Source organism: Neoarius graeffei, chromosome 13 (assembly GCF_027579695.1).
Source record: "Neoarius graeffei isolate fNeoGra1 chromosome 13, fNeoGra1.pri, whole genome shotgun sequence".
In the NCBI taxonomy this organism is placed as follows: Eukaryota; Metazoa; Chordata; class Actinopteri; order Siluriformes; family Ariidae; genus Neoarius; species Neoarius graeffei.
Window position 1 is genome coordinate 70604075 of NC_083581.1, and position 24753 is coordinate 70628827.

The window sequence follows — 24753 nt, forward strand, 5'->3', positions numbered from 1 at the left end:
ACTCTTTGTCCAGCTCACTGGTTTTTTTTTTTTCTCCTTTCCTTTGGAATCCAAAGTGCCTCCAAACATCTGCCTTAAAGTCCGGCGGCGTCTCTAGGTTTACGTTAACAGCCATGCTTGCTTGTTTTTTTCCCCTCACTGCAACCGCCGGGAAAAAAAGAGAAGACGAAGTGTGCCTTGCAGTGAGGTAGCGGCACAGCGACACCTTGCGGAGCGGAGGTGCGGAAGTCGTACTGGATTTACAAACCCGTCTGAAACATGATTTATTATTTGAAAAAATATCGATATTCAAATTTCGAGTATCGATATTGAATCAGAAGACAAAGTATCGCGATATATCGCCGTATCGATATTTTTGCCCACCCCTAGTTTCAACTGTCAAGCTGATGGTTATGCCGAAGAACTCTGAAGTCGTTCTTCCTTCGTCGTCGTTCTTCCATCCCCTTTGCTTTACCAAGCTGAACAGCTGATACGGTGTTCTTGGGGTTGAATGCCTCACCTTTAGTCCTCCAAACATACCTCTCATTATTGTGGCCAAACAGCTCAATCTTTTTCTTATCTGACCATTAAACTTTCCTCCAGAAGGCTTTTCCTTTGTCCATGTGGTTGGCTGCAAACTCAAGTCAAACTTGGTGTTGATTTTGGATCAGGGACTTCTTTCTTGGACACCAGCCTCTCGGGCCATGGCGATGTAAAACTCATTTGACTGTAGACAATGACACTGGTGTTCCAGCAGCTTCCAGCTCATGGCAGGCCTGGGCCTTGGTGGTTCCTGACCATCTGAACCAATTTCCTCTCAGATGAGGGTGACAGTTTGGGTCTTCTTCCAGATCTTGGCAAAGTGGCTCCACCTCCCAATAACTTGTGCTTGAAAAACAAACTCTTTTTTTTTTTTTTTAATATTGGCACAGGAAAACTACCAGCTGTAGTCAATCATAATGGCTAACAGGAATTTAAGAGGCTTTGGCCTTGACAAGTTAAAAGACATTTTGGAACTTTCAGCACCACTGAATTAATAATCCAAGGTATAGGTGACAATGTTTTGACAAATATTTTGATTTCAGAAAACCCAAAATAAACTAAAATCCAAATTATTGTGTTTTTTTTTTTCTATTAAATATGTATTTTGTACAATCATTCTCCCACAGAACAAGAACACAAAGCCCAATATTGCCATGACATTCATGTCCATGATGAGTGGACACAAAATTCTGACCTCAACTGTACATCTATACCCATGTCTCCATATGTGTATGGTATCCATGTCTCTATTTATCGATATCTGTACATCTTTATCTCTCTATTTTGACAGACAGCCAGGGCTTTTCTGTGTGTATTATATATAAATGATATTACACGGTTACACGAAGATATGAAGTTTATTGGGACGTCACACTGGGAGCAATGTCATCAGTGAAATATCGGGAATTATTATACATACGGGCCACTTTTTCCATGGAATAAAACCATGTATTCTATTCCCTTCTAGTGGGTTTATTGATAGCATGCAATATTGTCATCATATCACTTATCCTCCATGTATTACACTACTCTCCCCAATGGAGAATAAGCGTGCAATATTGTTATAATATTGCATGTTGTCAAGACAACATGACGTCACGCATCAAAGCTGATGCGAAGATCCAATGACAAAACTTTTCTGCTGCACATGCGCGCAATAATTTCTTTATCGGCCGGGAAAGAAAGATGATCCAGTGCTAGGTTTAAGCACTAAATAAATAAACTGAAAACTGAAACTAAAGATGCGCTGAACACCCGAAAGGCTACCAAAACTTCATTATATACTCTTCACACGGATTTACAAGAGAAAAACATGCCAACAGACATCGAAAAACTGGAAAAGACACACGTCGGAGACGTAAAACTTGTGCACTAGCAAGTGACTGACAGTTTGTACGCAAATATGGCCACGAGGTTTGCTTCGTTAAAAGTGGAAAGTACATCTTGAAAGAGAAAGACGCGCTGAACACATGAAAGGCGACCAAAACTTCACTGGATATTCTTCACGCATACTTGTAAGAGAAAAACAGACCAACAGACATCGAAAAACTGGAAGAGAGAGCAATACCATCAAAGTTCTACTTGGAGGTGAGGAAAAATGACGGAGACTTTTACAAGAGGACTTCACTCAGCAAAGCCCTTTTGTTTTGAACAACCGCAATCTAACAATTAACTACGAGTAAAAGTAACTCTGAACTTGAAACTGCCAACCTGTATATAGCTTCTATACAAGCTGGGCTGTTCAGGCTTTTTGGGCTTGTACCATTTTTGTTCTTAGAACTTCGACTTTCTACATGTACATTGGATTGACAGAACATTGGATTACATTTGATCAGAATCAGCATTCAATATTGGTCAGTAACCCCCTATTCTTAACTTTTTGTAAACTCTAATTGTTCCATCGAAGGTGTATGTATTATAATACTACTATGGCTTTTTTGGTGGTATATCAGATATATTCCATTCAACTACTCATCATCGACTCGTTCAGTATCATGCGAGCTGAATGGAATATTTCGGCTATACCACTCAACGCCAGCCAATATTATTTCATTATTATCCATACAGGACACTTTTTCGATGGAGTAAAAACGTGTTCTATTTCCTTCTAGCAGGTTTCATTCATTTGGTTTGATAGCATGCAATATTGTTAGCATATCACTTATCCTACATGTATTACGTCACTCTACCCAACGGAGAATGAGCACTGAATATGGTTTATGATATTGCATGGTTGTCAAGACATCATGACGGTACACGTCGGAAACATAAAACTTCCATGCTAGTGAGCGACTGTGACAATTTGTAAGTAAACATGGCTGCCAGGTTTGCTTCGTTAAACACAGAAGATTTTGAGAGAACTTTGAAAGACAAAGACGCGTTAAACACCCGAAAGGAATGTATTATTATAATAATAATAATGGCTTTTGTCATGGTATAACAGATATAATCCATTCAGCTACTCGTCTTTGACTTGTTCAGTGTCATGCTAGCTGAATAGAATACATCTGATGTACCATAAAAAAGCCAACCAATATTATTTAAATATTTCACTCAGACCCATGATGTACATTGCATTTAAAAAAATTCATTTTTTCCAACACGAAAAAATAAATTTCATATCTTAAAGCCAGCATGTGATTTTCTTTTTATCATCAGAGACACATTTGCAAACAAAAAGTAGCCAAATTTATCAAAACAACTCATCAATTTCCTCACGCATGAGACACAGATTTGTATCGCCGTGTCCTAGATGTAACTCGTATGAAAAATATGAGTGGTGTATTATACATACACACCATGGTTTCTCCCCAAAGCGGTTTAGCGTATCGGGCCCGATACGCTTGCTCTGCCTGCCTGCCGATACGCTTAGTCGCTTTAGTTAAAATCCGATACGCTTAGATTTATACCGATATGTTAAATTTCCTACCCACAAGTAACTAGATACATAGGAGAGCAAATAACAGATCCATTTACATACTGATTGATATTTGTGTTAAACAAGCGGTCTTTTTCTCCAACGTTTGTGTTGATTCTGTCAAAGTAATATGTCCGCGTGGTATGATGTAAACGAACTGTAATCTGTTGGCAACGTCAAGATCACGTATTCAAACCGTCCAATAAAAATATAGAAAGGAAGCGTCAGACATCCCGGAAGTTTCCGATTCATTATAAGCGATCTCCTTGGCTGCCGATGTTGTCCCCCACCAGACGGACAAAGCCACCTGATTTTAATCACAAAAGTTTGACCTGGTCCATTATCGTTCATGAATGTGTTTATAAGTACGTAATCTTTCTGCAAACTTAAAATGTATGAATTGTTTTCCTTTAAATATGTTTTAATCTTAATCTAGTCCATTTAATACAGTGCCAAAATTGAAACTTTATAATATGCAGTTGTCTTACTTTTCTTTTCAGTGCATCTTAGTTATACATATATTATACATATATTATATTCTAAATCACTACAGTTATAGTAATACAGCAACTTATTTTAAGGTGGCAGTTCTTAGGTTCAGATCCCTTTGTGATCAACAGGTCGTCATGATGATCGATTCTCTTCATTGGATTGCATAAGATGGACCAAACCACTGGTCATATTTTCATGCGCATTTTTGTTACAACACTACTTGATCATAGATTGAAAATCTACGGGGATCCCTTAATTATCTATCATATACCTCAGTAATCTATAACAAAACAGTTTAACTTGCATGTTGAACTTTAAGGTGAAATTTCAAATGTGTTTACATTAATACTATTTAGGTCAGAAATCATTGAAACACTGGTAAAATCTATCCAATAATCATGGATCTAAAACCTCTCCGAGACCCTGAAAATGCACCTGAGAGCATCTATTTTCAAAAAAATTTCCAAGGGGGCCATGCCCCCGGACCTCCCTAGTTTTGCGTCGCGCCGTAGGCACTCAATTGTCTGTGTATTATCATGCCAGAATTTAGGGCTTTAATTTTTTTCTGGGGAAAACACTATATGGCACGGTGGTGTAGCGGTTAGCGCTGTCGCCTCACAGCAAGAAGGTCCGGGTTCGAGCCCCGTGGCCGGCGAGGGCCTTTCTGTGTGGAGTTTGCATGTTCTCCCCGTGTCCGCGTGGGTTTCCTCCGGGTGCTCCGGTTTCCCCTACAGTCCAAAGATATGCAGGTTAAGCCTAGGTCACAACCGGACGTACGATATTTTTGTCCGTGCGATTTTTGGCGTTTCCCAAATCGCTGCGGTTTTTTTTGTTCGTGGAGAAAGACGCACGTTGGCCGTAAGTTTGTCTTGCAACCTGAAAAAAATGTAAGCGCCCGTAGAGTTTGACATGACAAAGAACGTCTGCGGCCAGTCTACGGCTCGAAAATCAGCACGTCACGCGCGCGCCCTCCGTGCGTTTTTTGCACGTAGACCGGCCGTAGGAGCACGTACGGCCGGTTGTGACCGAAGCTTTAGGTTAACTGGTGACTAAATTGACCGTAGGTGTGCGTGTGAATGGTTGTCTGTGTCTATGTGTCAGCCCTGTGATGACCTGGCGACTTGTCCAGGGTGTACCCCGCCTTTCACCCGTAATCAGTTGGGATAGGCTCCAGCTTGCCTGCGACCCTTTAGAACAGGATAAAGCGGCTAGAGATAATGAGATGAGATTAAAATAAATAAATAAATAAATAAATAAATAAATAAAAACATACATATAATCCTCTCATCTCATCTCATTATCTGTAGCCGCTTTATCCTGTTCTACAGGGTTGCAGGCAAGCTGGAGCCTATCCCAGCTGACTACGGGCGAAAGGCGGGGTACACCCTGGACAAGTCACCAGGTCATCACAGGGCTGACACAGACACAGACAACCATTCACACTCACATTCACACCTACGCTCAATTTAGAGTCACCAGTTAACCTAACCTGCATGTCTTTGGACTGTGGGGGAAACCGGAGCACCCGGAGGAAACCCACGCGGACACGGGGAGAACATGCAAACTCCACACAGAAAGGCCCTCGCCGGCCACGGGGCTCGAACCCAGACCTTCTTGCTGTGAGGCGACAGCGCTAACCACTACACCACCGTGCCGCCCACATATAATAATTATACATAAAATTATTAATAGGCTTAAGTATAATTAAATTGTACGGCACTCTGTTTTCTCCAACCTTTATTGGTTGTGTTTTTGTTGCTTCAGCAAAACTGAAGAGACAGTGAAGAAACTAAACTATTAAACCGTCACGCCTATTCCACTTTTGGCCGGGGAAGGATTTACTTCTTGAGAGTTGCACAAACAACTTTTGTGCTGCACCCACTGCAAAACCCGGTGCCCTGAATATTCAGTGAACTGTCAGAGAATACAATACGACCCTATGAATCTACAAAACCACTGCAAAGGTAATGTGTTTCTGTGACAAGCTTTAACTCACAAAGGCATAACTAGGGTTTGTAAAACATTACCCTCAGGTTACATTTTAACTCCCGTTTATGTATGGGATCTCTTCACATCTGGCAAATGCAGTTTTATGTTATCTAATCCGCCCCCCCCCTCTCTCTCTCACACCTTTTTTTCCAGATTCTTTTTCTCATGGAGTGACTCACCCAGGTACGCAGCTTTCTTCTGCAAGTTGGTGACAGGACAGTCCTTATGGGCCAACAGCAGCTGTTTCAGATGAGCCACTTCGTTTCGTAACAGAGACACCTCATTCTGACATACACACACAGACACGAACAGATGAGCACAAGCGTGCAAACAAGAGACTCAAATGTTGCTCAAACAAATTTCTGCGAGTATTTCCAGATGTTTTCAATGAATCAGACAAACCTCAAGCTGGAGGCAAGATCTCAGGCTGTGAAGGTATGAAATGACTACAGTTCCTTAAAAGCGTCGACTACGACACACTCGATGACTTCCTGACATTATTTCCTTTAAAAGCTATTCGTCTTCAGCTTTAACACCACTGGATCCTTTGTGCCAACAATTGGTTCTGAATAACAAGACAGCGTTGTGCTGTAAACAGAGCCGCGTGTCTACTTACCGTGAGCGAGACGTTCATTGACGTCAGCTCCTCTGCTTTCTTCTCCAGAGAGCTCACCCAGAGCTTGCGCTTCTGCCTGCAGCGGGACGCGGCTGCTCGGTTGCGCTCCAGAAAGCGCTGTCTCCTCTCGTCTGGGTCGTCATCCACTGTGCGTCGTCGCCGCCCGCCTGTGGGCTGGGCTGGAGAAACCTGGACGCCGAAGATCCAACAATTCATGTCCAAACTATTTTCACGGCGCATTTTCGTACGTTTTGCGTGTTCAGAGTTGGAGTCTCTTGCAGGGTTCAGATCTGGGTTATCAGGAGTCATTTTACAATTCAAATACCTATCGAATTGTCATCCTGTTTAGGTTTTCAAAAAATTCACAACAGAATCTAAACAATACAAGTCAATTTAAAAACCGCCATTTTATCGTGATATAGGAAAAAAAGGCATAAAGAAGCATGAATGACATAACGGATGACAGACTCGGTTTTCAGCATCAGCAACACAGGTATGTGAAACACTGACGAAACTGAGCAAAATACAACAGCAGTCATCTCTTATGCAGACCCCTTATAGCTGAACGTTTTGAGAAATAAAAAAAAAAAAAACGCTATACGTATAATTTTTAGCTACAGTGGGCTAGCTAATACATTTGTCCATCTCTAGAGACCTACTTTATTGTAAATATTGCCTCCTTGTGATTTTCTTTGCCTCAGAAAGCAGAACAATTTTTAATCTTCATTAAGACAGTCTTCCACAAATTTTGTATTTATAATTATGGTTCTATAAGTGATCTTTAACCCTCTGGGGTCGAGAGCTTCACCGGCGAAGCTCGACAGGTTTAGAATGAGTAGGTCATGTATTTAGATAAATATCTTCAAGTTTTTCCATCATACAAGCATGATAAGCCTACTGACAGAAACTTTATACTTTCCTACGGTATGTTCCCAGTGCCAAATAATATTATAGTTTTTAAGTGACCTAAATTAGACGAAACATAAAACTTGTCACCTTACTCAGTCACACCGGAGTCGGAGCGCGGAGCTCCCACTTACACATTCAAAAGACTATTCACAAAGTAACAGCATGATAAATCACTTTCACTCTTTCAATTTCGATTGGTTTCTCTTTTGTGGTGGGAACGCCCACCATAAACAGGATAAAACCTGTCAGACAAAGTTCGGGCTATTTGGAGGTAAAACTTGTTTGGAGATGGTCCACGGATTTTATGCGCTTCGGATGATTCAGTCCAGTGATTCAATTCATAATTCAGGACAGCAAGTCAATTTCAGGACAGCGAATCAATTCATGATAGCGATTCAATTTAATCTTGAGAACTGCGACACTAATGTTGAGCAGTGCCTTTTTATTATTTTTTTTTTAACTTCAACTCGATCCAGCCAAAGATCAACTGAAGTAAGTGTAAATATTTCTTCTATTTATTATGAGCAGATCAGTTGTTATGCGTGCGCTGTAGTGCATACACAGGAAAAATGACTGAGCAATTTTTCCAGAGTTAAAAGTATTTTCCTCAAAAATAGTTAATTTTGAGTATAGAGAGTAAAATCTGGAGTTGGACTGGGAGCAAAATTACAGAGTAATTGTCTAACAGAGTTGGCTGTGGCTCTGAACGGAGTGAAATAGTACAAGAGTTAATTTCAAGACACGCTGAATAAAGTCAAATACCAGATAAATGAAGGTGTTGTAAAAAGCAGTTTTAGAACGGTGTTGGAATGTGTGGGAAAAAAAAACAAAAAAAACATGACCTTACCCATTGTGACTTGAACTGATGGGATTAAGAGATGGCAGTGAGAGGGGTTTTCACTCTTCTCATGGAATGAAATGGAAATTTTTACCCTTCTCATTGAATACCCCTTCCACTGCCAACCCTTTATTCCAAAACAGGACATAATTTTTTTTGATGGCCAGTTAACTGTCCAAATCAGTGGAGCAGATTTAAGTTTTTGTGCTTGATCCATTCCGAAGACTGAACAGAATCACCTCAAGTGACCAAAACAGTTCGTCACAATGGGTAAGGTCATATATATACACATATACATACACACACACCCCAACACAGTTCTAAAACTGCTTTTTACAACATCTTCATTTATCCGTTATTTTTTTTTTAAAGTACGATCATGACAGACAACGGATATTATTGTAGCTGAACTTGTGCCGAATACAAAAGTCACATGACTTTGAAAATGCTGCTTAGATTTGTTGAAACTGACAAAATCAGAGCATACCAAAATCATTAGAGTGCCAGAAAATACCCTCAAACCCCAGAGGGTTAAGGTTTAAAAAGTACAGTGTTTTTATAGAAACTGAAAAGCCCTAAAATGGTACTCGGCAGGTGCAGTGTTGATAGATGGTAGTTAACTTTGTGCAGTAATATGGCATGTAATGGTAAATGGAAGACCTGGGGCTGTGCAGGGGATGGGGCATCAGGCTGCTGCACCAACAGTTGGCTCTGCTCCATCCTCTGTGGCACCATGGCACCGGAGCCCATGGCCACACTCACACAGGCTGCTGTGGTCTGCTGAGACAATGCCGCCTTCAGCCGCTAAAAGGACACAAGCACAGCACAATCCAGACCGTTACACCTGAAACACACACTAACCTGTTAACTAACAGGAGCTAGATATCCCAGCTGAGTGCATGCCTGCATATCCCTATGTGCTATAAAAGAATGCTGGGTGTTAGAATCTGCGATGCCTTTTTCGAGATCAACATAAATAGATGCATCAAGTACAACCCACGCTTCCTTCCTTTTTTTTAAAAACTACAGCCAGCGCTTGTCTGTTTGTTGTGAAAACTGGCACCCAGATGAGAAACCCTCACAGACAGGCGAAGAATTTCAGAGCCTATCTGCCTGCCTCACAGACCGGGGTGTCAACACACAACATTGGCGTTTCGCTCACCATTTTAGCCTCAGTATGGGGGTTGTAACCAGATGGAGAGGAGGAGCCGCTACTACTCCCACCTAGCGGAGGCCCTGGGATTCCTGGAATGTTCGGCACCATACACATGGGCCTAGCCAGCTAGAAAACAAAATGCATTATAGATCACGTACACAGCAGGGTCTAAAGGAAGAGAATCAGGTGACTGTAAATTGCAAACGAGAGAAGGTATGAGCAGAGCTTACGGATATTACGGAAGACATTTGGACTGGGCCGGGAAGCATGGGAACTGGTTGGCCGTTGGAAAGCAGCATCATTGGGTACGGACCAGTTGGAGACCTTCAAGCAGAGCAGAGAGATTGAATTTTATTCCTACCATTAAACATGAACCCAACCACGATACTGAAAGATACACGATGAAACACTGAACTTTAAAAACGCAGAAATCCCAGTATTGTCAGCATGGTACGGGAATTCTGGCTCCGACAGTTCCTCAAGCTCAGCTACCTCACAAGTTCATAATTAGCTTCAACCATTTGTACCTTGACCAGGATGTTACAAAGGATACCATAAATGCTGCACTTTTGCATTTGCTACATCACATTATCTGTTCATTCTGAAGACTGTATTCATCTTTAGTTACATCCTTAATATACAGTACAAGGAGTTTCCGTGTACTTTCCAAGCCCATGTCATTTCTTCTTTTTGCCCTTGTTATGATATAATGCAAGACACACACACACGCACGCACTACTGTCCACAAGCCACAAAAGTGACAAATTAGTGAAGACATGTATTCCTCCTTTTGAGCTGCTGGGAACGGTTAACAGAGTGGAAAAAATGATGAAACAGAATTATAGGTGGATAGGAGCAAGTCTCATCGGGGCGGAGGCTGATTAAGCCTAAATCAACTTTGTGAAAAGGATTTTTATTTTGTCTGACATATTCACGAACAAAACAGTCCTGAAACCCATAGCAAGAGCTCGAGTTAAATGCCTCCTCATGACCATAATCAAGTCAAGCAAACATCCAAAACTAAACAGAAGTTAAAAGGGTAAGTGAGCAGTGCACTTACCCGAGGGTGCGGCTGGAGGGCGGGGCTTGTGTGATGACCGAGGTGGGTGAAGGCATGGTGGGATGCAGCGGGTCGTAGCCAAGGTGCAGGGGAAGAGAGCCAGGACGGACGATAGTGGGCATAGGAGCAGAACTTGCTACTGGTTTAGATGGGGATTCCTGAAAGGGAAAAAACAAAACACGTGGGTGGTTAAAACAAGGCGACTCACCCAGGATGCAAGGAACCATCGTAAAGGTGGAAACAGCAACGAGGCACTCAATCGGTTCCTCGGTTTCTAAACACTCACGTTATTAGAGAAGTACTCAGGAAGTTACTGAAATTTCACCATTTTATTATTTATAGCAGTGGTTGCGTTAGACTTTTTCCACTGTCCGTCATTTTGACGGACAGGGTCGTAAAAATTCCATCATTGTCCATTATTATCTGTCATTTTATTTTAACTTTTAAATGACAATGTATATAGGCTATAAATGCTATATATTTAATAACTTGCGTTTTCATGGACTCATTTTCATTTAAAAATTAATTCACAGAACAAGCTTGTATTATTTAATCATTTATTTATGTATTTATGATGCAAAAAGATGAACAGAGATTCTGACGTTCGGTCACTTGTGAACCCATTTTCCCTCTGCTAAAAACATTGCGGCTGTTGTGCCTTAACGGGCATATGAACAATGTTATTTTACAACGTAGCAAGACAACCGCAGTTAAAATATGAACAGTCCACTACAACGATTTAAGTGACAATCTAATTTGACCTGTTTGCGTGAGCTCAAACCTTCCTTCTGGCCCGCATGGATTTAAATTGGGAGCTCGCTTGTGCATAATCAAAGTCGTCAATGGAGACTGCCGCCGAGGCAATCGTCATTAAATTTTGTGTCTTTGCCTCGGACAGACGACTTCTCATTGACGTTTTAATTTTATTCTGAGGGTTGAACCCGCGCTCTGCTGCGACACTGGAGACTGGAATAACCAGCGCCACTTCAGCCAAAGTTCTGAAGTCGGGAAACATTTCTCCCAGGGAAGTGATCAGAAGCCGGCAAGAGCCTCTGAAAGTTGGATTTCCCGACCCTGCTAGTACTCTCTTCATAGGGAGGAAATCCTGCAGCATGCGGTCTTTCTGCACCCCGCGGAGCCTGGAACCTGACACGGAAGGTCTTAAATAAAACGAAGTTATGTTTAAATGTTAGTTTGTCTACCCGTGCTCTCATTAAAATGATAGTTTAGCAGATATTCGAGCAGTGATGTTCCTAAGCTTGCTGGGGAAGAATACAATAAAATCGACATTTGTTTCATTTTAAAAACAACTAGCCTAAATGAGCGCTATTGCATTAAGACGTACAGGCAGGGAAACGACACAAACAACCCAATGCATCTCTTTTTTTAATAGCAAAAATGACGTGTCTTCTGCAGAGAAGGGAAACATTAATACATCTCACTGTGCTAGTGGTTAGTAAAGTCAGAGCGCGGTCAGGAGCGCGATGGGGGGGAACAGCCTTGCGCAGTGGCTACAATGTATACATAATGCACCGAACATCAAGACTGCCGCAACGTCGGCTCAGATTGAAAGTGACGGCAGTGAAGACTATGTATACTGTATGTAAGAAAACTCTGCCACAACTTGACAATCATTACAATTGTGTGTTATTATTGTTATTATTAGGCTATTATTGTTATTGGTAATGGTAACGGTAAACATCCGTCAAAATGACCGACAGCCTTCAGATTTTTCCGTCATAGCTAAAAAAAAATCCGTCAATGACGGACAATTGTCGGTTAACACGACCTATGATTTATAGCTTTTGTTTATCTTTTTTTTTTTTTTTTTTTAAAAACAGAGGAACACCAAAGTAACTGTACATACTGAAACTGAGAAAATGGTTCCGCAGTTTTTAAGTATCCAGCCAACGCACTGAATAAATAATGCTTTTATACAACAGAGTCAAGAACCCCCAATTTCCAGTTTCACTCGAACAACATGGGTCATGATTGCAAAAACGTTTTACAAAACAGAAAATAAGCGTGATGCGTAGCACAAATCTTCCGTTTTATTTTGCACCAAGATCAACTGTGCGCTACTGCTCACTTACGTATACCCCCCCCTCCCCCCCGCTCTCGCTTATATCAGAACACAAGGAATCGAAGGATCAGGATACCTTATTATGAATGTTGACTTCAACAAATAATGAACCCTGAAACAAGTAAGTAAAGAGCAGTGTCTCTCCCCAGGGACTTCAAATAGCATCCTGGGAAACTGTCATTTTGAAATAGCATCAAAATCCACACTATATGTTTCGCAAATACATTCAGTCGGTAAACAGGAAGTCGATGTGCGGCAGACCTGAAAATGGTACACGCGGTATAGAACCCCAAGCTGAAACTTGGTACCAAATATCAAGCAGTTGTGATTTGTAGTTGCTGAGAAAAGTGTTAGGAAAATTTTGTAAATCCACGCTATTGGTTTCGTAAATACATTCAGTCGGTAAACAGGAAGTCGATGTGCAGCAGACGTGAAAATGGTACACACAGTAAAGAACCCTAAGCTGAAACTTGGTACCGAGTAGCGATGATTTATGGTTGCCGAGAAAAAGGGTGTTTTGGACGGACGGACCGAGGTAAACCAGTATAATTAATATTATGCCCTGCACATAGCATTGCGAATATTGGTTCAGCTTGAATGTGTAATTTATGATTGTCCTGACTTCAGCGACATGCTGTACCTCAGTGTTGTGCCAGTTTTTAAAGTGCATTCATCGCTTTGCTCATCATAACGGTGTGACGACACGATACAGACTCCTATGCAGAGTCACAGTGGTCTAGGGGTCAACACTGTCGCCTCAGAGCAAGAAGGTTCTGGGTTCGAGCCTAGCGACCGACCAACAGGGGGCCTTTCTGTATGGAGTCTGCATGTTCTCCCCACGTCTGCGTGGGTTTCTTCCGGGCGCTCCGGTTTCCTCCAACAGTCCAAAAGACAAACGAATTAGGTTAACTGGCTACTCTAAATTGCCCGTGTGTGTGAATGGTTGTTTGTCTGGGCTAGCAAGCCAGCGGGGGATGAAGTGTGCTCACACCAAGATGCAGACAGCCTCGTAAGAGGCTGGCAACTGACAGGGTGTTGACTATAGATGGGTTGTATTCAGTGACATGACTTTTGCTTGCGAGTTTATTTCCGGTGAATGAAGTGGTGGTCAGACAAACCAAATGCGGCTGCCGTTATGCAGACAGCTCGTGAAACTGTCTCCGGCTAATTTCGCAGTTTAGAGGCCAATGTACAAGCACGATACCTTCAGAAAGTTGCTCTTTGCGATGGAACGGATCCTTTCACGTTAACAAAGAAGGATTTTTCCCAGGAGTTGGAAAATTATCCATCTGTTGAGTTCCCAGACATCTCAAACTACCTGGTGCTACAGACATCGTTCTACACGGACAAACCCGGAAGAGCATGGAGCAGAACAACTTTTTATATGCGGCTGGGTTAAAGATCTGGGGATCAGGACACGACAAGATAAATCCTGGATCGTTTATGCCCGGAATTTGAGTAGGAATTTTTGGGCTTTTTTTGTACGCGTCTTTGTAATGATCGCTAGGACGCGACAAGTTTTAGTATCAGGTGTCAGCAAACTACATCTGCTCGATTCTCAATCCTCCCTGCTCTTCTCTTCCAGGTAAATCATTCACAAAGATCCACAGAAACCCCTTTAAAGACCTGGGTACTGGTGAAACAGGATGGAGAAGTGATCACGGCTCGCTGTAACTGCATGGCCGGGGAAGTAGTTTCGTGCTGTTAACTCGCAAGCTCTGCTTTTGTGTTTATATGGATCGTCTTGATTACCTTGTCTATCTAGTTCAGTGTAGGAGCCCAATCTACATCATCGTCCTTGTAAAGATTGCTAAGAAATCCTGATAAATAAAGTGAAAACATGCGCGTTAGTTTACAATACGGCAACCACGATCAGACAGAAAATAAAAACACATCTGAGGACTTAAGCGTCTCCTGAACTTCAAAACATCACAAAATAACAGAAAATGGTGAGAAAAGTCATTTGTGAATTCAAGCGAAATAAAACAGAGGATTTTACAAACCATTCACGACCCGATCACTGCAAACTCTTTGACTCTACTCCCTTCCGTTGTAGCCAAAGGTTCAAGAGCCACCTTTCTTGTTGTCTTTTGGGAAAATCCTTTGCACTTTCACCCTTTTTGTAAATCACGTCATGGGGAACCCGGAAGAAACGCTGATCAGTTTCACAGTTTTTCCAATTTGAACAGCGCAAAACACCACAAGTGTAGGGCATTTTAACGACTAGCAAGGCACCCCAGTGATAGTAACGCTTTGTCTACAGCGAGCTCCGCTGACCACCACTTCATGTCTTGCAAATCTCACGAGGCAGACGTGACGTCGGATGCAACCCATCTATCAGACCCATCATCCATGTCTACAGCAAGTAAGGGTAGATCAATACTGAAGCAAGAAAAGAAAGAAATAAGGAAATGTCATGGAAGATGGAAGGAAGATACAGATTTAGTTAAATTCGTAAGGATGAAAGGATTTTACTAAGTACAGCAGTATGGTAGAAAGAAAAGGGGGAAGGGAGGAAAGAAGGAAGGAGGTGCAAATTTGGTAAGGAAGAATGGAGTTACATTTTTTTTTAAATATGTAAGGAATGAAGACGGTACAGATTATGGGAAGGAGGCAGGAAAGGAAGGAACTATGTCTGAAGGAAAATGAACAGAGGGAAGTTTTTCTTTTAAAGAGAGAATTCTGGATGGAATGAATTATGGATGGATGGAAGGAAGGAATGAATTATGGATGGATGGATGATGCATGAATAGATGGAAGGAATTATGGATGGAAGGAAAGAATTATGGATGGATGGACAGAAGGAAGGAATTATGGAAACTCCATAAGTCCTCCAATATATATATATATATACTGGAAACGCAGTACTAAGAAGGCACTAATATTATGCGGGATTCTTGTCATCCCGCATACAATTTCTTCTCCCACCTCCCATCAGGGAGGCGTTTGCAGAGTATCCCAACACGCACATCACGTTTTAGGGACAGTTTTTATCCCCAGGTAATTAGGCTAATGAATGATGGTTCAACTGGAAGGAGGACTGAGGTCTGAGCTTAGTTACGAGGTTTATTGTACTTGGATGTTTTTTAATGTTATTAATAGTCTTTCTCTTATTTATTGAACGGTGTGGAGAGAGTGCCAAAGCACAGTGTTTTCATTGCTGTGGTACTCTGTACTAATATGCATATGACAAATAAACCTGAATTGAATTGGATGGATGGACAGAAGGAAGGAAGGAATTATGGATGGATGGATGGATGGATGGACAGAAGGAAGGAATTATGGATGGATAGAAGGAAAGAAGGAAGGAATGAATTATGGATGGATGGATGGATGGATGGAAGGAAGGAAGGAAGGAAGGAATGAATTATGGATGGATGGCTAGATAGATGGAAGGAATGAATTATGGATGGATGGAAGAATTATGGATGAATGGATAGAAGGAAGGAAGGAAGGAATTATAGATGGATGGTTAGATAGATGGAAGGAAGGAAGGAAGGAAGGAATTATGGATGGATGGAAGAATTATGGATGAATGGATCAAAGGAATAAATTACGGATGGATGGACAGAAGGAAGGAATTATGGATGGATGGAAGGAAAGAAGGAATTACGGATGAATGGAAGGAAGGAATGAATTATGGATGAGTGGATGGATGGATGGATGGATGGATGGATGGAATGAATTATGGATGGATGGAAGGAAGGAATTATAGATGGATGGAAGGAAGAATTATGGATGGATGGCTAGATAGATGGAAGGAAGGAATTATGGATGGATGGCTAGATAGATGGAAGGAAGGAATTATGGATGGATGGAAGGAAGGAATGAATTAATTATGGATGGATGGAAGGAAGGAAGGAAGGAAAAAAGATCCATCTATGCATCTCCTTATCTGTTTAATGGCACTTAAGATTTGCACATTCTTCACCAAAGCACAAAACGAGGCTCTGTGGGTTTCGTGTTTTCTCAAAAGAGAATTAAGGAGACTTATAGATTCTGCGGTGTGTCTGTGTTGTGCTCTACCATTCCCCTGGCTGTGGCCTCCGTGTTGCTGTCTGACTTGCTGGAGATGGAGTCTGGACTCGTGGGAGGGGAGGAGTCCACCTCGACAGGCTCCTCTTCCTTCACTCGAACAACGTCTGAGGGCGTCTGCAGACTCATGTCCAGAGCTGAAGAGCCAGGGGCAGGCAGCTGCAGTGTGAAGAAAATGAGACAGACAGAGAGAGAGAGAGGGGGGGGGGGGGGGGGGGGGGCAAGAAGAGGGGGAAGGGAGAGTGTGTGTGAGACATGGGAGCAGACAGCAGTCCACAGACCATAAATCCCCATATTTTGGCTCCAGACAGTGAAGTTGCTCAGCTTGGAGCAGCTCCGCCTGAGCGAGTGAAGCCCTCCACCCAATCCCAATGCTCACAGGGTTCTTGGCTCTCTTGTCATCATCTTCCTGGGCCTTACGGAACTCCTGCTCGAAGGGCATAGCCAACTCGTTGAACAGGCCCACTTCTTCACAGTTCTTCAGGAAACGAGTGGGAGTCGGCGTCTGGTCTGGAGCGGAAAACATCTCATTACGTATAATACACCTATACATACAATTCCGCTATTCAGTGCAGCGCAAAAAGGGGTAGAAACATTACATTAGGAAATGAAGACTGAACGGCCAAAATGCTCTGAATAAGCCAGTCGAAAAATCCTCAACTGACACTCATCTCCACTAAAGGGAAACACAGTGATCAGCTGGAACAAGGTTACAGTTTGATAGTAGCTATGCTTGTTTGGTTATTTTTACATTAAAAAAAAAACCTACATGTTGCGTAATTTATTTTATTCCAGGCGGGAGCAGAGTTAAGTCCCTTGCACACCGAGTCTGAATTTTGGGACGAAACAGTCGCAAGAAATTACACAGCTCGTTAAATACATGCATTCTTATTCGTCTTTGCACACACAGCACAAAATTTGGAATGATGAAAAAAATAATTCGGATCCGTCTTGATCATTACATGGGGAAAAGATGACCTGACCAATCAAATAAGGGTTCCACTGATAGCACACAAATAGAACAACAAGCAGACAAAAAAGCCAGCAAAATGGGTGAGCAGAGAGCTGTGATTTGCTTTTTGCAGGATGGCCTTCAAAAAGGAAGCTCATTAATATTCATGAGGAAAGTGCTACCTGATTGGCTGGTGAAAGCCTTAGCATTTGAGTGCATTGTTCTGACTTGGGAACTCCATCTCATAAGGGTTGACACAAGCTATGAATTTTAATTTATTTTTTGTCAAAACAATACCTTTTGTTTCACTGAATTCACTGGCCAATCAGACGGTCCTTTCCTCATGAATATTAATTTTTCCCCTCAGCCACAGTGCGAAAAGAAAGAGCGAGAAAAAAAACAAAACCCGGCAGCAACTCATTAACTTGGTTGCACAACATCCTGTTTCTCAGCTTTAACTCTTGAAGATGATTATGAACCTCTCCCTGCTGTCATCTCTGTTCCGACGACGGGTGTACTCAAAACCTTTTTTTTTTTGAGAATGTCTATAATTGTTGTACATTTTCATCACTACTAGATGACTTCGCCACTCACTCAGGACACTACTAACCATCACGACACGAAACCAGCACAAAATCGAATATGAAATTTCAAAAATACATAACTAAAAAAAAAAAAAAATACGCAGCAGACACAGTGCATACAAAAATTTCGCCCATTTTTCACGACAGTTTCATGTCACATCCGATGTATAAAGGCATTTGCTGAGCAATTAGGGCTGATCACAGGAAATCACAACATTACACACTTCCTTTCGGTCACTATAAACTTTCTGACTTCATTGTAGCTCCTAGTGTGAAGCAGTGAGGACATTTTGTCCTGAATGTTTCGTTATTATTTTTTTTAAACTCCATGTTAAGTGACTTGTTCTTGGAGCGATACAAATATATAATTTATGTTTTAAATGCGGCACTTTCGCTGTCGATGGCACTCTGTTAGCAAACCTAAATACCCAATACGCCCCCCCCCCCTTAAATATGAAAACTTTTTTGCTTCATCACCAACCTCGACAAGCACGATGGTTCTTCAACAGTCACTATATTTTCTCTGCTGTTACATCAGGCTGGTGTGTGGTGTGATACAACAATTTAATTCTCTACACGGTTTTACATTATTTTTGATTATATGATATAACCAGACCTGCCAACCTTTTACGCATCGAGTTTGCACATCGTAGTAAACTTGTACGAGTCATCGTTCAAAAATATACCAAAACAAGTCATTTTAACGCCAATAAAAATAGAACAGCCAATCAACATCAGAATCTAGAATGATTGGCAGGTGCACAAGTGTTTCTGTGGCTACTGCCTCATAGAGGCGGAGCTACGATGTCATCGTCATGAAAGAATGAGTCTCACAATAGCGCACTGTGCATGCACATACGCATTACAAATCACCAGAACAGCGAATCGTGATCTCGTGATCCAAACAGCTGATCTCACGCTATCCAAGGTAGACGAGAACGAGTGGTGAAACCACTGTCATCATGTTGTAAGAATGTGTGGAACAATAGCGAAACTTCGTAACCAATCAGCACTTATCCTGATCGAGTTCGATGACCTGTTCTATTTCTTGATAAACTTCGGAACTAATCAGAAACGAAATAAGAGAAACCTTGTTATAACTTCGTCGTATTGGAAGATAATCAGCAGATTAAAAGATGAACGAAATTCACCTCGTGGTTCGCCAAGGCTGCTAATATCAAGTGGTGTTTATTTTAAGAAAATTTACCTTTTGATTATCACAGCTTTTGTTTGGTCCTTCTGAAAGGTCAAATGAAAGGATTTGTAAGGTTTTTTTTTAGCTTTTTGGCGGATATTTACACCAAGAATTCCAGCCATTCAGCAAAAACTCGAGAAGGCAGCGAATACGACGCTGGAATCTTTTGAGCGATCTGCTCGGTTTACAATTACAAAAAAGTCCCATTTGGGAATAAATCAGCTCCTTCATGAAAACAAAGTATAATTGTCAAACTTGTGCTATTTGCTTTAATTTTTTTTACTTGAGTCTTTACACTACACTTGTGAAACAAAACGTGCTCATAAGGGGTGTTCACACGGCACATATTTGCATCGATGCTGCACTGATGTATTTTGTTGCGATATATCTTACACCGGTGTAAATTTTGTGGAGCGTTCACACGTCACAAACCTGCTTACTAGAGAGAAGCGTGTTAGCACCGGTCCACTTGTGTGAACGCAGGCCCACTTGCGTTCACAAGGCAGTTTTTGCGACCGTGCTATACGATAGTAATAATGCGGAAATGAAATATGCACATGCGTGAAAATGTACTTCCTTTTCCCGGTTATCATGGCATCACCAAGCACCGGGAAAACAACGTGGATGAAGACACCAGTGTTGCCAGATACTACTGACGTTTTCCAGCCCAAAATATGTTCAAATCCAGCAAAATGCACTTAAAACCGCCCAATCTGGCAACACTGGAAGACACGCAGTTCTGTTGTTGTTGATATTCGCCATTTTGGAAGCGCAAAATACCAGGACGCAAATTATGCAATGCCCGTATGTAATCAACTCTCCTCACGCGTAGCGAGTCTACCCCTGTAGCGTTCAGACGTCCCATTTTATATCGGTGCTGCCCCGCAAACTAGCATTTACTCCGGAGTAAATTTCTTAAACCGCCTCCCGAGCAGGGTTAGATTTGCACCGGTTTAAGCAGCTTTCAGGGGCTACACCGGTATAACTTTGTACCGTGTGAACACACTACCGGGGCAGCCCCGGTGCTATACCGGAGTAAAAGCTGCCGTGTGAACACCCCTATTAATACAAATAATGCAAAGACAATTCGTGAACAAGTGCTTTCTTACTATTTTGAAAATAGATCTAGGTTCACAGCACTGTATTTTGAACAAAACACAGTAAACAAAATACTCCAAGCCCTGAAGCTGCTCACAGCTTAGTGATGCTTGCGAGAGATGAGACGTATATCATTGATAACGTGTGTATATACAGTACATGCGCGCGCTATATTTACTGTATGGACATGGGATCAGAAAACAATTTTATTTATAAGCAGTAGTCATATGTACCCATAGCGTACCTATTTTTAACTGTAATATGAACTGACAAGCCCTTAAGCCCCACCTTCTTCCAACCATCTTTCGCGCCCTCAAGTCGACTCGTAAGGCTCCTGGGATTTTTGTCACAGGAAATGGAGAATGTTTCGAGTTCATGACTGCGAAATAAAAATGTGTGAACGTACAGTACTGTGCAAAACTCTTCGGCACCTTTTTTTTTCCTCCTCTTTTCATACAAACCTTGTTACAGATTTCTATTTTATGACTTCTAGATCGAGTCAACAACAGAAAAATATTTTAGGGTTCCAAACGTTCATTTTCCAGCACAAAATTAAATGTTGCAGGGAAAAAAAAAAAAAGTTTGTATCTGAGTAGCATATTACATACAGAGAGCACCTTACAGACTAAAAAAATAAAATAATAAAAATAATGAAGGCTACTGGGTTTTGCTGCCAAATGAAGACATGAGTGTGACAGTCAAAGTGTCCAGAAGAACTGTGGCTGGTTCTGGAAAATGCTCAATAAATCCTACAGCCCATTTCCTTCTAAAACTGCACTCGTTGTACCCGAGACTGCAATTTTTTTTTTCCCCAGGCAAAGGGTCGTCTCACACCAAATACTGACTTTGCTTCATTTATTATGGCTTACTGTTTACAGTATTTTTTTTAAATGCTGAAACATTTCATTTCATAATTTTTTAAGCCATTTTTTTTTATCTACAGCATCTCTTGACATGTGCCTCAGACTTTTGCACAGTACTGCATGTTCAACTTATCTAATATTAGACAAGTACATCGTGAACATTTGAAGAGTGAAAAATATTTGGATTTTTGGCCAAAAGAGGGGGGGAAAAAAAAAAAAAAGCCAGACATTTTTAATCTAAAAAGATTAAACAGGCCTACAACAAAGTGTCAAATCTAAAACTTGACACGGAACGACAATGAAAATTAGAAAATGATGTACGTTTGAGCCAATCAATCAGTGCTCAAAGCATTTGAACACCGAGCAGCAGAAGATCAACGGCAAAAACGTCAGCCTTGTGGACATTCAACAAGCGATTTATAAAAGTATTCGAGAAAATTGAGAGATATGTTTTTACTCTTCACGGCACAATATGGCATTACGAATCACCTAAAAATCACCTGGTAATATTATATGATGTGATTACACCCTCTCCTTAAACATTATCAGGTGGAAACGCTCATCTTCCTATCTTTTCTTTCCCTGGATTATCAAATCATAAATCATCGTTTTGTTCCTGGTACACTGAAGTGCTCAAGTCCTACTGCAGCACAATCTCTACAAGACGATCTGTTCTGATGGAGGGAAAAAAAAAAGTACCTGCGATGATGACGGAGTCTGTCCGGGCAGGTCCAAACTTCAGCGTCATCTCATGCTTATGCTTGTGGACAGCGAGGTGGTCCTCGTTGGTAAACCTCTACACAGGAGAAAAAACAGCAAAAAAGTAGACAGAATAAGCAGGAGGTGCGAAATAAAAAGAAGCAGCTTTGTAAAACGAAAACAAAAGAGGGAGTGGACTAAAACGATTTGTCTAGGAAAATGATCACGCAGCCAAGAAATGTCTTACAGAGTGATCACTTTCACAGTCAGCACTGGCCTGCATTAGTTGAAATGGGAGTCATGTACAGTGTGACAGCACATTGCACAACACAAGCTTGGTTAAAGCTGCAGACAGAGCCATTGTGAGTCATTTTCGTTTTCTGCTTTCTAAGAGCTCGGTGGAGAGACAACAAGGTCTGCTTCGGCTTTGTGTTCCTGCAGCACGACCTTTCTGTTGCAGAAGTCGTGGTATTAAAAACAACGTAGATTACTGATGTGCGAACTGCTGATGCTGCAGTGCAGCTACAGTGGTTACGGTCTGGAGATGCATCTCAAACCGATCACAATCTGGTGAAGACATTCATAACATTGAGCAGACACCCTTCTCCAAAGAAGTGCTTTATCATCTCCGTCATCATAATCATGAGAACCAGCTGAAAAAGATCAGACAATGGTTTTCCAACTGTCCGTGCTCTGGTGTCCATTCGGAGATGCTTTTCTGCTCACCACGGATAACAAGAGTGGTTATTTAATTGTATTGTATCCTTCCTGTTGGCTCAAACCGGTGCCCTCTGAACTCTTAACGAAGGGTTTCCACCCGCAGAACGTTTCACAGGAGTTTCCAAAACATTCACACCAGCTCATCTGGGACCAGCATCCATATCATCGTGGTCGAACCAATACCATCACATTTCCCCCTCATTCTGAGGCCCGATTTGAAAATGAACGAAAGCTCTTGCGCCGTACCAACATGACTGGATACACTGCACTGCTGTAACATGATTGGCTGAATGGATGATCAGAGAAACAAGGACTCCTATTAACGTCACTGGGACGTGTATATTGACGCGTCTGAGATTTATCATCAATGATTTCAGTAACAAGTAGGATTAATGCAAGCTTTATCTTTTCTTTTTAAATCCAGCAATCAAAATGAAATGTAATTTTGCATTTGCTTGATATGAGCATTCACTGCTCGATATAAAATCGTTGTTTGGGTTTTTTTTTTTAAATTTCGCCATTAGATCAGCAATACAGATGCATACTTTATTGGCCATTTTCACAACTTAAAATACTCAGCAGAAAAAGTTATTGATTCATTTAAATTCTCAAGAACTAATCATGACTTTATAAAGTCCGTTGTGTTGCAAAATGCGCCTTGGGAAAGCACTTTCTGACCCACAAGTCCAGCCAATACATTTTATTTGACAGTATGCAGCGTCATAATAATCTAACATACATTGTGCACAAGGTATTTACTTACTCGCTGAAAGAAAGCGCAGGAATAAACCTCCCTGTTCGACTTTACGAAGAACATCCAGGTCGGTGCAAACAGAATGAGTCGACAAAATCGATGAATATTTCACACTAGGCGCGACTCAAAGACTGAGTTACGAGTAATATGCATTGAAAAACCTGATTAAAAATAGGTTAAAAAAACCTGATTCATTTTCTTAATTACTTGGTGGTGGACTTCAGTTGATGTTCAATGTGTTTGAAGGAGTTTTACACAACGCTCCGTGTCGACACGCACCACTTCCAGGTTTTACACACGAAAAACAAAAACCAGTCGAAAACTACAAAAGGGAAACCAAAAAACAACTATAAAGTCTTAAGAGCAGGGCTTTGAACCAGAATTTTTTTCCTATTGGTTCGTTCCGAACAGAAACGGAATTTTAACGTTTCCGGTTTTGGGTTCCACCATTAAATAGACGTTCCCGAACCGGTTAGAACAAAAAAATTTCGTTCCCGGAACGGTTAATTACGTTCCCTGTCAGCTGTTTAACAAATGGCTATAAAATTATGTCTCTGTCTCATCCAGCTTAAGCCAAATGTAGGCTAATTCTATTACAGCCTTCATTAAATAAGACAAGAAATAATTCAAAACAATTATTATTTCAAAATGTTGGCGATTTGGATTCTCAGTATGTCTTCCCATCTACACAAACAGAAAAAGTGCCAAAAATGAAAGATAATTCGTTTAGTGTGTTACCAAAGGCTAGTCAGGCCCTATAGAGGGCTACCGCATGACGTCACCACGCCGCGAGATTTTGTTAAGCGCCATATTGGAAGACCAAGTACACATCTATACAAGTACATACATACATAAAAGAAACTACACCTGAAATGTAGCCAGGGCCGGTTCTGCCCTAATCTGGACCCGGGTGCAACATCGCGCAAACCCCCCCCCAAAAAAAAAAAAAAAAAACACCAGTCTAAATCAGGACAACCATCACATAACTATAAACATTTTATATCAACTATTTTAACTAAATGGGCTATAATAAATAAGGCTGCAGGCAGCCACGGCGGGCTGCCTCAGAAAAGTAACCATTCAATGACCCAACTGAAAGCCTGCAGCCACGGCGGGCTGCCTCAGAAAAGTAACCATTTGTCCTACCTTAAAACTCGTTTTGCATTTTCTGCCTCCTTTTTTGTATTTTCGACCCTCCGTTTATTTTCTTTCCTTTTCTGAAAACCCGATTTGTGTCCAGATATTTTGTTCTGCTACCAACGAACTAACTC

The 24753-nt window shown here is 41.4% G+C and overlaps 1 protein-coding gene across 3 annotated transcripts in view; it reads right to left on the reverse strand.

Annotated features, from left to right (window-relative positions):
- The window catches only part of atf7a (activating transcription factor 7a), an 81615-nt gene that overhangs the window by 12634 nt on the left and 44228 nt on the right, over positions 1-24753 (reverse strand). For all 3 annotated transcript variants that reach the window (XM_060938443.1, XM_060938442.1, XM_060938441.1), the window contains exons 3-11: positions 22009-22105; positions 16997-17127; positions 16609-16776; positions 10500-10657; positions 9670-9763; positions 9446-9565; positions 8944-9087; positions 6537-6725; positions 6100-6205 (exon numbers count right to left, since the gene is read on the reverse strand). In XM_060938443.1, coding sequence (XP_060794426.1) covers positions 6100-6205; positions 6537-6725; positions 8944-9087; positions 9446-9565; positions 9670-9763; positions 10500-10657; positions 16609-16776; positions 16997-17127; positions 22009-22105 — 1207 coding nt within the window. The remainder of the gene's footprint in view (positions 1-6099; positions 6206-6536; positions 6726-8943; positions 9088-9445; positions 9566-9669; positions 9764-10499; positions 10658-16608; positions 16777-16996; positions 17128-22008; positions 22106-24753) is intronic.